This window comes from Camelus ferus, chromosome 27, assembly GCF_009834535.1.
Source record: "Camelus ferus isolate YT-003-E chromosome 27, BCGSAC_Cfer_1.0, whole genome shotgun sequence".
NCBI classification, from domain to species: Eukaryota; Metazoa; Chordata; class Mammalia; order Artiodactyla; family Camelidae; genus Camelus; species Camelus ferus.
The window spans coordinates 7,776,152-7,792,515 of NC_045722.1; the positions used below are offsets into that span (position 1 = coordinate 7,776,152).

At 43.7% G+C, this 16,364-nt stretch overlaps 1 protein-coding gene across 5 annotated transcripts in view; it reads right to left on the reverse strand.

Annotated features, from left to right (window-relative positions):
* Nucleotides 1-16,364, reverse strand: part of BCL2A1 (BCL2 related protein A1) — a 51,380-nt gene that overhangs the window by 386 nt on the left and 34,630 nt on the right. For 4 of the 5 annotated variants that reach the window (XM_032468922.1, XM_032468920.1, XM_032468919.1 and 1 more), the window contains one exon: nt 6,969-7,564. In XM_032468922.1, the coding sequence (XP_032324813.1) occupies nt 6,969-7,385 (417 nt within the window). In that variant the 5' untranslated portion in view covers nt 7,386-7,564. Of the gene's footprint in view, nt 1-6,968; nt 7,646-16,364 lie in introns of those variants that run through there. The other variant, XM_032468921.1, reaches the window with a different exon arrangement.

Sequence of the window (16,364 nt, forward strand, 5' to 3'; positions counted from 1 at the left end):
GGTTTTTCATTCTGTTCATCCTCATCATCATTCTCTACCTCCAGTTCCAGACTATTCTAGAGCAAGACTATCCAGTAGAAATACAGTGCAAGCTACATATGTAATCTTGTTTTTTTTAGTAGCTACATTGTTTAAAGTAAAAAGAGGCAAAATTAATTTTAAAAATGTATTTAACTTATCTAAAATGTTATGATTTCACTATGGAATCACTATGGAAATTTTTGAGCTATTTTACCTTTTTTGTACCAAATCTTTAAAATCCAGTGTGTGTTTTGTACTTACAGCACATCTTAATTCAGACTAGACGCATAGCAACTGTTCAGCAGTCACAAGTAACTGGTGGCTGCTATACTGGGCAGCACGGCTCTAGAGGATAGAAAGTCTAGCTCTCTTTTTTTTCTTTCTCTTTCAATTATCTGGTATTGAAATACACATTTATGTCTGTAAGCTATATTGTGCTGAGAGTCATGAGGACCTAGCAATAAAGCCAGATTAAATCAGTGCTTCTGAGCCTATGAAAATGTTGTAGTTCTATTACAAGCCATTCTCTTTTTGATCAGACACGGTTTTTTCAATAAATAAACAAACTGGACACTGTATTTAATTACCTTATGATCTATTTTTATATACCACCCTCACTGAAAAGTACCTCGGAGATCATCCAGCCTAGTGCCTTCCCTTATTTTGACAAATGAGGAAACTGAGGTCCAGGAAAAAATGAGTTACCTAAGGTTACTCAAATTGTTAGTACCTGGACCTGTACTGGAATGCAAACACTATTCTTTTCACTCCATAAATTTCCAAACAGCCATGAAGAGGATTAGAAAATTGTTTAAATAATTTTTTTTAATGTTCATCTAGTACACACTTGCTCTGCCTCTAGCAAGTTCCATTTCTGGGGTTACACGTGCCTTCAAGTAGTTCACAGTCTACTGTGATTAATACCAAAAGGTAAACCAAGCATATTTCTTTGATAGTTGGAAGAGACTTGAGAACTCTGCAGTGCCTTGGAATTGTCTTTTTGAGCATCACAGTCAGGAGAGTTTCCCATGGGAAAGTCTGCACAAGAAAGCCAGCTTCTGCCTCTGTGTGAAGTGTAGAGCCGTGCTCAGAGGCATGATGTCACACCCTAACGAAGGGGACAGACTTCCTTCTCCTCTTCCTCTTCCCCCCGCCTTCACACACACACATTTCCCAGACATTCTAGGTATGCATCCACTTCAGAGCTCCCTTCTTAGAATTTTCATAAACCCCTTATTAATAAGGCACTCTAAAATGATTTTTATTATGATCACAATGATCACCACCTATTATGATTGGGCAGCTAGCGTGCAATCTTGTATCGTCCAAGTTCTAAATTTAAAGCATGAACAAAGGAAAAAAACCTGACAAATTTAGCTATATGAAAATTAAAAATTTTTTTAAACTCTAAGAAATGAAAATAAGAAGAACAACAAGCTGGGAGAATATTTACATTTACCATGAAAGAGTTCATTCAAATGTAAGAGAAAAATCATCAAGCCCCTGATAGTTAAAAAGGCAAAGCCTTTGAAAAGAGAAACATAAATCACAAGTATATGGGAAAAAACTCCACATTACTAGCAGTTAAATAAATTCACATTTTAATACAATCTTAATTGTTTTTTAGGCATATTAAATTGATCTCGCTATCTTAAGTCTATTAAACTCTCAAAACTATTTCTAGTGGTACTGCCCGGAGCTGGTATAGTTATGACATTGTTCCACCAACACACATCTTTTCAAAGCAATATGTATCCCAGTATGTATAAGAAGTATAATTCTACACGTATCTGCGAACCAGTCATTCTGTTGTTAGAAAGTAGTCATGAAGCAGTCTTCTAAAATGTGGTGGTGAGGGGGAGCCATCTCCATGTTCAGTACGGAAGCATTGTTTCCAAGAAGGGGGAACGGGAAACAATACAAATGTGTAACAGTTGGGGATTGCTTAAGTAAATTATGATGCATAAAGCAGATGGGATATTCTGTAGACGTTGGAAATATTAAGACGGAACAGGTGAGGCAGGTTGTTAAAAAATCACTCCGGCTGCCCTATGGGGAGCAGACCACAGCAGGCGAGGGGGGAAGCAGGGAAACTGGTGGGAAGATACTGACAGAGTGGAGTGAGAGGAAAGTGGCCTCGATGCACTGGATGTGCAGTACTTCAAAGGTGCAGCCAACAGAATTTGCTGATGAGCTGGATGTGTAGGGTAGGAGGGAAAGGGGTCACAGATGGCTCCCAAGGTCAGAGAGCTGGCACTTCGAGAGGTTTCCTGAAGGACCCAAAGGGAGACTTGAACCATGTTCCACCTTATGTTTCATTAAATGATTTTTTAAATCTCAAGCTAAAATTCAAAAGAAATATAAGAAGAATTTGACCTCCAAATCTATTTAATCAAAAGATACATATAGAATTCTTGAGACTGTATCACATCACATTGTTATTAGATCTTTATGCCTTGGAAATACCTTTGCCAAACCGAACACTTAGTCAATCATCTACCTGTCTCTGGCTGTCCTTTTATTTGGCCTCAAACTGACCAGACCGTTATTTAGAGCAAGAGAATCATACAAAAATAAAACCTACTTTGCCTAACTCTTATGACTCAGGCTTTAATATGGTGAGTTCCCTGGAAAGCAGCAATTCTGACTATACCTCCCTACTTTCAAAAGGGGCTTGCTTTTGGTATTAAAGTAGCTTTAAGAATTACATATTTAAACTTTTGGGAATTTCCCATATAACCTTCACAGTTGTATGTGACAGTTTACACTCTTACAGAACTGTTCTTTTATCTTTTCACCTCCCTTCTAAAGTAGGTATTATTGTCTTCATTATATATTATGTATGTAATTTATTTTATTTTATTTTATATTATATTATATTATATTATATTATATTATATTATATTATATTATATTATATTCATAAGGAATTTTGAGTCTCAGGTCACTTCAATGACTTAACCAAGATTACACCTCTAATCAATGGGAAAAACCAGAATTCAAGTCTCAGGTTTCAATGCTAGATCATTCAATCATTCCATCAACAAATATTCGTTGGCTCCCTTCTGTGCCATGAGCCCTCTGCCAAGCACGAGGCATTCAGTGGTGTACTAGGTAGACGTGATTCCTCCTGCGTGGAGCTGAGGGCTGAGTGGCCTTTCTGCTGCACAGGCACAGGAGGATGCTTCATTGAAGAGGGCAGAAGCAGGAAAGCCACCTGGCCATAAAGGAAAGGTAGTCCCACAGGGAGAGGTGAGTTTCATCTCAGGCACAACCTGATGATTCTTAAGAACTGGACTTCCCTCATGAATGCCGAAGACTGCTAAAAAAAAAAAAAAAAAAAAAAATGGCACTAGCTCTTCTGTCAGACCTCGTGAGAGCTCATCCACTTTCAGTGCTTCAAATTGGCAGGGGAGGCAGGAGGAAATAACGTTAGATGTGGAAGAGGAATAAAAAGAGAGACCGGAAGTAGCAAAGGCAAGAAGGAAAGGAAGGGAGGGAGGGAAGAAGGAAGGAGGGAGGGAAGGCAGGAGGGACAGAAGAAAGGAAGGAAAGTAGCTCAAGCTGAGAAAAATGAGAAAGAGAATACATTACAAGATTATGAGCCCATTATTGATACACTGGTCTTGTTTTTTCCCTTAGGGCATGTGTTTTACGTGGTGACTAACATGTAACTGTAGTTGATGATATAATTTCTGGAGATTAAATCTATTCAGGGAAGTTAGGCAATACTACCACTACTAGTAACACTAGCCCTAAACTTGTAGAGTACTTACTTGCAAAAACTGTGTTCTGGGCGCTTTATATATAAAATATTAACTGATTCAACCCTTACATCAGAGTTAGGAGATGGACAGCAATAGTCTCCCCACTTTACAGATGAGGAAACGAGGCTTAGAGAAGTCAAGTGACATGTTTACATCACATGGTAGTAGCAGGAAATGAACTCAGATCCGTGTGGTTTGGAGTTCGTGCTCTTCATACCCCTGCTGCCCTCACATACCACATGCTTGATCCGAAGGGTTTCCTAAAACCTCTAGGCACACTTAAATTTTAATTAAATTATGGGCATTCTCTAGTTGCAGGTGAAATGTTCTCATTTTCATTATAGGCATGCATCTTTGCCTTGGAGTCAGTGACAAGCGAATATGGATGACTATGGACAGGATAATAGATAGGCGATTTTTTTAGTTTTTTTCAGGAGGGTGGAAAGTGAGAAGTTGGTTCTTATTTCTTGATGAAGTTGTAAAATGCCTCCTCTACTCCTCCCCGCTCCCTGTGGACCACCTGACTCCGCTAGCATAGGCGTGTGATTGTACCATTTCCCCTGAAGTGAATCATTCAAAAGCAGGTTCATTCATTTCAGCAGATTTGTCAACATCACTATGCAGGGAAGATGCCGGTTTGCCACGCTGGTATGTACTGATTCAAAAAAGCACTGCCTGTCATTAACAGAGTCAATATCAACCATGAGCTGGGAAAGGAATATTGAGGGTACTTTCAAATGATATCTTAAAGGGCGTTTCTATCATGTCTAAGACCAAAATTATTCAAGTGCAAAAGTCAAGAGCTTAATACCTACATGAGGACTTGGTGAAGGCTGTGTATGTTTGTGTGTGTGTGTGTGTGTGTGTGTGTGTGTGTGTGTGTGTGTCTACCTCCACTCCAGATAGGTTCATCCTTGGGGGAGGGTATAGCTCAGTGGTAGAGCATGTGCTTAGCATGCACAAGGTCCTGGGTTCAATCCCCAGTGCCTCCATTTAAAAAAAAAAAGATGGGTTCATCCTGCCATAGTCACACTTAACACCTCTACCACTCCTGAAAGATGAGAACATGTCTAGACATTTTCAGAGACAATTCCATACCCTTCACTGTGAGCTTACAAAATTTATTAAGAAGTTAAGTTTCAGTAACATTTATTCACTTTCTGTGTGTTCCAAATTCTGTGCTAGGCACTGGGAATGCAGTGCAAGCCCACACTGAGCTCACAGACTAGAATTCCTCCCCAGGCTCCCACTGGGCCTCTGTGCTCGAGCACTTCTGCCTTCACTTGAAACCTACACAGCAGAGCTGAAATTTCCACCCGTCCTTCCGTATAGCTTTTCCACAGCAACCAGAAGATGTGACCAAGTCCAGCCCCACAGACTGCGGAGTTGTAGGAAGAAGAGGTGATTGAGAAAGGGGCGTGGTTGCAGTAGTTTCTTGATGAGAATACCTTCAAATGCAAACCCTCTCACTGTGCAGAGAAGCCCCAACCAAAATGCAAAAGACATCAAGCAAAACATTAACACGTGTGGTTTCATCAACTTTTAAAACATTTATAATGACCGAAGATACCTATCGTTTTAAAAGACAATTAACAAATTTGAAGATATCTGCCATATATATGTAAATAATTTGTAACCAGAATATTCAAAGAATTCTGACAAATCAATAAGAAAAAGGCAAAATAATAGGAAAATGGGCAAAAAATTTAAATAGGCGATTCCCTGAATAAGAATTACAAACGATCAACAAATACATGAAAAGGTGCTTAACCTTACCAGTAATCAAGGAAACAGGAATTAAAAGAAGAGAAATTAGGTATATATATTTCACCCAACAGAGCAGGGAAACTATAACAGATTGCTCCAGCCGTATGTTAGTCGGCTGGGTTGGAGGAAGCGTGGGATACTCAAACAAGCTGTGACGGGAGTGAAACTTGGTGGAACCACTTTGGAGGGCAAGGATCTAGTAAAGTTAAAAATGCATGTACACCATAACCCGGCAACTCTATAGCCCAATATCCATCCTAGAAACACACACACACACACACACACACACATACACACACACAAGGGAAGGCATGACTAAAGATATTCAATAACACACTGTTTGAGACAGCTCTGGAATAACTCTGGAAACAACTAAATATCCATCAGCTAGAAATGGCCACTTAACAGCATTTACAAACAACAACATATATGTAGCATCCTTTAAAATACTTTTTAAGATACCCTTGCATGAAAAAAAAAAAGTGGAATAAGTACCATGTACTATTCTACATATTTATTTCATATGTACCATTTATACATATTAAATTTATTTTTTACAAAGAAGTGCTATGTATATTTTCTATGAATAAATTCAGTAGGCAAGTTTTGCATGTAAAATAATTGATAATAGCTCTGGGGAGAGGGGAGGGCCAGGACTGAGGGTTGAAGAGAGGATCTATGAGCCATAAGTGTTATAAAAAAGTAGGTATTAAGTGCATTGGGATATTAAGAAAAGCATATATATCCAGCTGTGCAACGCCCCTTATCAACATGAGTTCTGACATAGGCCCCCTGCATGGTCTTGGCTTTTTGAGGCATTGATAATAAAGTGAATTTTTATTGGGAAATTCTTGAATTAAGTTTCTTGCTGATGCTGCAATACATTATTTTTTTAATCACCAAGCTTTAACAGCCAGAATTTGTTACATTAGAAAATTGAAAAAAAAATCAATTTGTAAGCAGTGAACTTGCAAGAATTTACACCTGTCTTTTACAACATAATAAATACCTAAGTATAACAGCGTCTAATGCCAACTCTTTCTGCACTGATTCGACACTGTCATGACAACCCTCACAAGAGCTAAGTCCTAGACTAGACTCTGATTCTGAAGATGCCTTAGGGAGGTTATCTATTAATCCCCAAACCTGACTCCAGCAGTTTACACTGTTAGGAATGAAAAGTGGAACCACAGGTATTTTCCAACTATTAAGGTCTAGAATTCATTGGAAATGAACCAGAAATTTCTTTTTAAAAAAAAAAATTAAAACTTCTAAAACAAACCACCCAAAGGAAATACAATCCTTAGGTAGTGTTTTTGGTTTTTTTTTTTTTTTTTTTTGTTTTTTAGCAAGGAAACTGTTGATTCCTATTTCAAAGTAAAAAAGAGTGAAGAATATTCCCTTTGTACATACCCAGCCTCCGTTTTGCCTTATCCATTCTCCTGTGTTTTTCGTTATGAACTCCGCAACAAAGTAAGAAATCTTGTAAGTGTCCACATCTGGGGCAATTCGTTCTCGAAGAAGTTTCTTGATGAGAATACCTTCAAATGCAAAGATGGTCACAATCCGTCCCCAGTTAATGATGCCATCTTCAAATTCCTTTTCCATCACTTGATTGAATATTGTCCTGGCAGTGTCTATGGACACGACATCAAAATTATCCAAGCATGGTTTCAAATTCTTTTCAACTTCGTTTTGGACTGAGAAAGCCACGTCTTGTAACACTCTGGATGTTTTGCTTGAACCAGATCCAGGCTGTGGTATCTGCAGCACGTACCTCAGATAGTCCTGGGCCAGCATGTGAATATATCCAAACTCGCCGTCAGTCATGGTCTTCCTGCTGGAGAGCCAAGCCTTGAGCTTACTCGCCTGGAAGTGACCGAGGCAGTCCGAAGCGAAAGCTCACACAGCTTGGCGAGGTATGACACACGATGTCGTCTGGAGGCTGGTGGAATTTCTGTTTGCATCACTTGGTAGTATCCTTCCTCCTTGTTGCTTTTGTACATAGGCTGTGTGTGAAAGAGAAAGTTTAAAATGTGACAGAGGAAAATGTTTCAGAGAGAGGCCACTTCCTCATCCTGTATGTGATTAATTCAGTTTTAAAAGTCTTAAACTCAAGGACGTGGAGAAATTAGAACCCTCATACATTGCTGGTGGGGTTGTAATACGGTGCAACCCCTGTGGAAAGTTTGGCAGGTCCTCAAAAGTTAAATATAGAATTACCGTAGGACCCAGCAATTCCACTTATAAGTATATACCACAAGAACTAAAAACAGGTGCTCACACAAATACTTATACAAATGTTCACAGAAGCACTACTTACAACAGCCAAATGGTGGAAACCACCCAAATGTTCAGCAGATGAATAGATAAACAAATTGTGGAACCTTATTCAGCCACAAAAAGGAATGAAGTGCTTATACACGTTATAGCAGGAATGAACCTCAAAAACATGGTGCCAAGTGAAAGAAACCAAACAGAAGAGACCATGTACTGTCCGACTCCATCCGTGTGAAATGTCCAGAATAAGTAAATGCCTAGAGGCAGAAAGCAAACTGGTGATTGCCGGGGGCTGAGGGGAAACGGGAGGAACTGGGTTTTGTTTTGTGATGAAAATGTTTTGGAACTACAGAGGCGGTGGCTGCACAACATTGTGAAGATACTAAATGTCACCGAATTGTTCACTTTAAAAATGGGTCATTCTACGTTATGTGAATTTCAACTCCAAGAAAAAGCCTTAAATGCAGCCCAGTGGCTACACCGAAGTAATGAAAATTTGGAACAGAGATTACTAAACAGCGCAGAAACGGGGTGAGGGCCTCTCGAGCTTTGCTCAGGGAGTGCTGTCCTTGACACTTTGGCCCTGGAGTAGGAGGATGTCGGGGAGGGGAGAAGAAAGTATCTCCTTTGTTCTTCATTTCCCATTTACCCTAGAACTTTGAACAGAAAACGAAATCCTGCTTTAAACCAATGTCTCTAATCTCCTGTTCATGAGTCAGCCAAATTGTCCCATGCATGGATAGAAATTGGGGGCCAGAGAGAACACTAGACTTGGAGTCGGAGGACCCAGCCTCTGTCCTACCCAAATCCCCCTTCCCTTACTCACTCTGTGCCCTGGGTTTGTAAAATGAGACCATACGCTTTGACTTCAGAGGAGTGAGGCATGACCTGTGTAGCACGTCTCACCATGCCTGGCACGATGCGGGGGCTGAGTCAGCCCTGGTTCCTAGTTCCTCATCATTCATTTACAGACCAATAACCAGTTGGCTTCCTGGTGAGGGCATAACTTTGTAAGTGCGGAGCTTGAAGTGAAGTGCAAATCTGTCATTTACTTAGCTTTGGCACCAATTCTGGGAAACAGTTGGCAGACAAGGTGAAATTACTGGCTAAGAGAAACATTGGGGATTTGGGGTGGATTTCAAGACTCCTTCCCGGAGTACATGGCAGTTAAGGCACTTAGAGAACCATGTCCCTGTCTGCCAGCTGCATCGTTCTGATGACTGAGGAGCCAGTGTCGCCAGTAGGCAGAGTAGTGGGTGGAAGAAAGGGGAGACAATTGAGGGTCCCTAGAGAAACTGAATTCACTTTTTTTTCTATCCACAGGTGGAGTAACTTTTACTCTTTGCAACAGTGTCTATGAACAGCTGCAAACAGAAGGGAAAAAAATCTCATGTAACTTGTATTTCTGAACTATCAATAAAGGTCTAAGGAGAAAGGGAGAGAGGCTGCTGAAGGTGCTGGTTCACAGGGACTTGCAGTGGCCATGAAAATGCACCTCTCAGACCTGGTACCACAGGAATGTCGTTAACTCAGGGCCCCAGGTGCTGGGCCCTGGATCTACGGACAAAATTTGCACTGAGGCCACGCCACCCTCAGGCTGTCCTCAGGCAACGACTTAGCAAGGCAGGACTAGTAAGAGCGGTTCCTGTAAGTCAGCCTCCTTTGCAAGGTTACTTTGATTCAATGACTTGCCATCAGCTTTGTGGTGACTTTTCTAGACTGTCCTACAGCCTGAGACTCTTCCTACCCAACCTTCCTTCCTTCTCTCCCCTCTTCACCCAGGTCAGCCCTGCACTGTGGTCTGACAGCTCCCCCAGCCGCTTCCACCTCCCTCCCCATTTTCCCTCATGGGCATTCCCCCACCCCCGCCCCGCAACGGCTCTTACACATCTGATCCTTGCTTGAGATTTTCTTGGTGGAGTTCTAAACTGACATGGGACCTACAGAACAAAGGAGCTTACAGACATGTGGTCAAGCCACTTCTCCAGGATTTCCCCTGAGAACGCCCTCCCCTCCCCTCCTAGACGACGCCTGTTGGCCCACAGGCACATGAAACCATGTGCAGGCAGCTCTCTCTCCTCAAATCACCTTCAAGCATCATAAGAACCACCAGAAGGATGGGAAATTTTATTTTCTCCCCCCATTACATTCCCAGGGTGATGAGCATTTCTGGAGAAACAGTGTAGTAATAAGCATGTGGATTAAGAGTTGCAACGAAGCTTTCCAAGATCAGAGCCTGCCTTTTTTCTCTCCCTTGCCAGTGCCCACGCCTGGACCTAGGGGAGGCAGGCAGTTGATCTTTGTTGAACAAATGAAACGCACACGTATCGCACCTGGACCAGCTACATTTAGGGCTCTATATTCCTAATCCTCCGGATCCCAAAAGGAGTTGCTTTTAAAATTCTTAAATATTGAAGCCTGCTTTCATTTATTTTGGGGAGTTTCCAAACTTTTCAAGGATAGGTGAAAGAGAGAAACACAAAGCTTTTCCCAAAAAGGATTATTTGTTTGCATATAAAGTGTGAAAAGACTGGAGTGGGGTGTGTTGGGGTGGAGGGCAGTGTGGGACAGGGACACGTAGCTGACCACGAACTGGGTGTGAAGACAGAGGGAGGTATCCTTTCTCAGTGCCACTGTAACCCGGGTCTGCATTCAGCAGGGTCCAGGATTCAGGCCATAAGGACCAGCGTGTGGTTCCCCAGCCCCAGAGCAGCTGTCTGTCATGAGGAACTCTGTCATGAGGAACCTTGTATGAAATTAGAGGTTCACTCAAGTACAGTCTGAGGGAGTCAGCCAGAACGGATGGGGTCTGGACACCATGTGTGTAGAGCACGCATTCTGCCCCTAAAGAAGTTTTAGTCTAGGAGGAACGATGCCCTATTATGGGCAGTCAAGGGAACTTCAGAAGGAAATAATTAGAGAAAGTTGCTGCAGTATAGCGTCAAATGTGGGGGTCTTTCCTGGAATCCACTCTAGGGCCATGGAGCCAGGCTTGTGGTCACATAAGAATTCTGAGCTTCTGAAATGCACATGGATGACGCTGATCTATTATGGACTGAGGGGTGCAGACGTGTTGGGGAAGGGGGTGACAGCAGAAGATGATTTTCCAAATCTGTCCGCACCTAACAAGCACCGACCTCCTGACCAGGCTTTCCTCTACACTCATTGTGTCCAGAGTTTCTACTGAAGAAGCATGGAGTCTTGGCTAGGGCTGAGTGAACCACTAGGATTTGTCATGAGAATAAGGAGAGTATAAATCGTCCTAATCACTAATTGACACCTGCTTCCATTTATAAAGTACCTTGGGCTGCACTGTTGGCAATTATTACCTTCCTGCATGTGAGCTACAGCCTCGTGTCTGCTCACGGCGCTTACATAAACGACTGCATCTTTACACGTGTGTTCCAGTTATCTACTGCTTTCTAACAATCAGCACCCCCAAACCTGGTGGCTTAAAACAATAATTATCTGTTTCGCTCATGAATGTGAAACTTGGGCAGGGCCCAATTGGGATGACTGGTCCCAGGAGTTTAGCTGGAATGACTCAAACAGCTGGAGCTACAACAGCTGGGCTTGGCCGGGCATCTCACTTAGTGTCATCTCAGGAAACTTCTGTGTGGTTTCTCCAGTGTGGCAATCTCAAGTGGTCATACTTCTCACGTGGCGGCTCAAGGGCCCAAGAGCAAGTGTTCCGGAGACAAATGCAGGAGCTGAATGGCCTTTTATAGCCCAGCTTTAGAACTCACAGAGGATTGTTTCTAATCATACTCTATTGGTGGAAGTCGTTACGCGCCTGCCCAAATTCAAGGAAAGGAAACGCAACCACTGTGATCGCTAAGAGGACTGTCAAGAATTTACAGCCATGTTTTAAAACTGCCACAGTGTGCAACTCCCATGCAAGGTCACTCAACATACACAATTGTGTACAATTTAACCAATGTCATCCCCACATAATCCTTCAGATTGGTAGGGCAGGGAGGCAACTCCAGTCTCGGGGTGACCCAGGAGGTACTTCAAAGCCATCCTGCTCCCCCCTGCTCCCCCCAGGCTACGGCAGGGCTGAGCGTCATCTGGATTTTACCCTCTGGAGACAGAAGTCTTCTAAGTGGGTTGAGGCACGACCGCCTGGAGAAGATCTCATTTAATCTCCCTCCTGATGGCAGAGATCTCACTGTAGCATAAGTCCACCCCCGCTCTGACCAAGGAGCAGAAAGCAATGACTGACAAAGGTTAAGGTTTGATGGGAAATATGAGGGAAGACCATGAGGCTACCCTGGCTGAAGAGTGGCCAGAGGAATCCAGGCTCCAGGACAAGGATCCTGAGTGCGTGACCACAGAGAGAGGCTGCTGAGGTCAACTTCTCTTTTCCCCAAAGGCAGAACTTGGGCGGAAACTTACTGGGCTTTTGGCTACTTCAGAGGAGGCGGCCCAGGGGAACTCCCACCCTGGTTTAATCTTTAGGTCTCTGAGCTTATCATGACTACTTCCCCTTTCCAAGGCTCTGGTGGGGCAAATTCTCTGCAGCGAACAATGGTCTTCAGCGGGAACACAAAAAGGAGGCGGAAGCCACCTGCGTGCCGCCCTGTCACTTCCCTTGGTCCAGTGGGTCCAAGCCTTGATCAGAAAACACAATAGAGGCAAGGCCACTCTCCGTCAAGAAAAGCCAGTGGCCCAGTGTGACGGGGCCCGCGGTGGGAGCTTGGTTCCTGTCTGAGGAGACTAATTTCCAGGAAATCCTACCAGCAGAGTAAGCAAGCCGGACTTCCCTCAGTTCTCCTGTTGTCTTTGGGAACAAGGCGTACAGTGGGCGGCTGTGAACAACCAGTTACGAAGCAAGAAAGCTGAGAGGCTGGGAGGGAAGGAGAGAGGTGTCAACCAATGTGGCTCCTGGGATAGGATGTTTGACGAGGGTTGTAGAGGCCACAAAGGAGACGGAGGAGAAAAGAGTAGGGGGGAAATGCCAGGGGTGTGTTACAATTATAGATGGTCCCACATGAGATGGAAGGTCTGAGTGCAACCTGTAATAATATACCAACTTGCCTGTCATCTCTTCTGCGTACCTCTGTGGACAGGCGTGCACTCAGACCCGTCTTTCCTTAACCTCTCTGAATCTACTTGAATAACCCCATGCTCATCCTGCTCCCTAGATCAGGATCCTCTAAGGGCTGCCTGTTGCCTGCGAAGAAAAGTCCAAACTCCTAGAAGGGCCTTCGTGCTCTTGACCTCCCAGTCAACCTCGTCTCGCCCCACCCCCACCCCGAGCCCTGACTCTGCCAGGGGCTTTTCTGGCTCTAGGAGTTTGTGTCTCCTGTTGTTTCCAATGGCAACAGCTTTTCTGTTCATCCCCGTGTCTCCAGATCTTCTCCATCTTCAAGGCTCAGTCCAAACAAAGCCTTCCCTACTCACTCTAGCCAGCAAACATCTCCCAGGGTGTGCTCACAGGAATCTGTGCCTGCGTGATAACACACCTCCTGGCGTATCTTGCACTGCAGCTGTCGTACTGTTTGGTGCCGCTGGCTGGACTCCAGGCCAACGGCTCTCCTAGGAAGAGGGCTGTCTGTGTGTCTTTGATTTCTTCTGAAGGCCCAGCACAGGGACTGGACATGTAAGAACCATGACAGATGTTGACTGGATTCCATTATTATCATTGCAAACGGCCTGCTTCACAATGAGACTGATACCGTGGCTGAAGCTATATTAGCATCTCTGTTAAGTTTTTCTTGGCAAAGCAAAAGTAAAATTATCTTTTCTTCCCCCAAATGTCATCTCAGGGGAAGTACAAGAGAAAAGCCTATTTGACTAGGCCCTTCAAGTGATTTGGGCAGAAGGGCTCGGACTTTCCACTGCCCAAAATGGCAAAAGATATGACACAAACGAGGGAAGCAGAAGTATGTTCGGTGATAGCAAGTGAAACTGGGCCCCTTAAGGGCAATTCTCTGTGGTGAGCCAAGGACTCGGATTACCCCAAAGAGCAAAGTGCAGACAGCCGACAGCCACGCGCTCCGCTCAGCAAACTCCACTGAGCGCCCACCCCGCGGCGGACCCTGAGCTGGGTCAGGACTCACAGGCAGGGGTTTGTCTCAGTAACACAGCGCTCACGGTGTCATGGGCTCTCACGCAAACCAGTGGAAAAATTCAACTGCAGAGTTAAGTGCCACAATAAAAAGTAACATGAAAGTTCAGCCTGGAGGAGAAAGAAAGGGTATCCCAGAGGAGGCTGGCATCCAAGCTGGCTCTAAGGGATGAATAAAATGCCACCAGGCAGGGAGCACAGCATGGGTAAATGTACACAGGTGTGAATCCAGACGCGCGCTTCTCGTGAGGCTGAAATGTGTAATCACGGGCTGTGGACTTGCTGGCAGAGCGAGCAGAACTGAGGTCCTAGCAGCCTTGAGTGCTGGGCTATGAGCTTGGAAGTGACTATGAAAAATCAGAGGAACTTTGGAAGGATTTCAAACAGGAGAGTAAGATGGTCTGTGACATTGGAGAAGGTCCCTAACTGAATAATAGCAGTAATAGGTGTGTTTTGAGGATTAGCTGCCTCCCCTGCTCCCAAGGCGCAGCGGGAAAGGAGCTAGCACGGGACTGTGGCCCTCAGCGAGCCCTCAGGCGGCCTAGGGCTCCTCCAGCCACTGCCCGCTCACACTAAGGGCGGGGTCGGGAAGCAGCCCTCCTCTGCTGGCTGTGCCTGTGTCCCCAGACTTCGAAAGGTAGGCCTTTTGAGCTCAGAGCACATGTGAATGTTATTCTTGCAGGACCATGTGGGTAGGGCTGCCTTGGCTTCCTCGGCCCCCAGAAAAAGTCCTTGTTTTACTCACAGTGCTATGGTGCCCCTCTGGATGCTGCCTGGGGATAGTGAGGGAGAAGAGTTACTCCAGATCAAGCCTGTAGTCTTCACACCCACAGGCTTCTGGAATGCTCTGCCCCTCACTGCCTCTATTACCTTGAGCCACACCAGGAAGCAGGAAGATGTCCCTGCTTGGTGGGGAACTCCCCGCACCCTGACCTGAGTCGGAAGTCACAATGGCACCAGCCATGGCCGGATCTTATAAAGGAGACCAGATTTCCTTCCTTCACGGAGCCACTGTCTCTGTGGTTTTTCTTCTTCAGGGTATGGCTGTAATTAGTGCTTGGGGGCCCAAGGTCACCAGGGTTCAGATAGCAGGGAACCCAGCTGTAGAGCACCCCACCTTCCAGAGGGGACACAGCCCAGCTGAGAGGAGCCTGGGCTGGAGAAGACATTCTGAGACCTGGGTGCTATTCCTGGCTCTGCCACTACCTTAAATCCCTTTACCTTCCAGAATTCCTGTGGGTTTACAATGATAATCCCTACTGTTCATAGATGTTGTGGGGATCAAATGTACTAATCAAAACAGGGGTGCTTCAGATGATTGGATAAAGAAGTTGTGGCATATATATATACACATATACTAAAATATATAATAGAATAAATATATGTGGAATATATATACAATGTATACATAATATATACAATGTATATATAATATATACTATATATGGAATATATATACAATGAAATATATATGGAATGTATATACAATGTATATATAATACATACAATGTATGTACAAGATATATATATGGAATATATATACAATAAAATATATAATAGAATACTACTTGGTCCTAGAAAAGAATGAAATAATGCCATTTGCAGCAACATGGAATGACCTAGATATAATCATACTAAGTGAAGTAAGCTAGAAAGAGAAAGGAAAATGCCCTATGCTATCACTTATATGTGGAATCTAAAAAAAATGACATAAATGGACTATTTACAAAACAGAAACAGACTCACAGACGTAGAAAATAAACTTATGGTTACTGGCGGGAAGGGGGTGGGAAGGGATAAATTGGGAGCTTGGGATTTGCAGATACTAAGTTCTACGTATAAAATAGATAAACAACAAGTTTCTTCTGTATAGCACAGGGAACTATATTCAATATCTTGGAGTAACTTATAATGAAAAATATGAAAAAGAATTTGTATATATGTGTGTGTGTGTGACTGAGTCACTATGCTGTACACCAGAGATGAACACAACATTGTAAATTAACTATGTTTCAATAAAGGGGAAAAAATGAGAGTGTTTCATAAACTTGAAAACGCCGTATCAGTGTGAGCTGCTTCACTGTGCTCTAAATATTCTGGAGTTTTTCAGAGTTCTCCTAACATATTCCCCCCTTTACAACAGATCTTGCTGCAACACTCAGTGGCCTTTGATTGCCTGGAGCTGGAAGAGTCCAGACGCTGGGAGTGCCGAGGCCTGGTTTCCAGGCCAGGCTCCGGCTCGGTCTTCCTCGGCCCATTTTCCTCACTGGGCCGCAGCTTTCCTCAGCTTTTCCACCTGCAAACTAAGAAAGTTGGACCAAAACATTTCCAAATTCCTTCCCAGCTCCATAAATTCCTCAATCCTTATCTTAGATCTTTATAAGGGTTTATTAGCCTCCTCAAATAAGTTGAGTTGCTTCTACTCTAAAAAAGGGGGGTAAAAAAAGTTGGGAGAG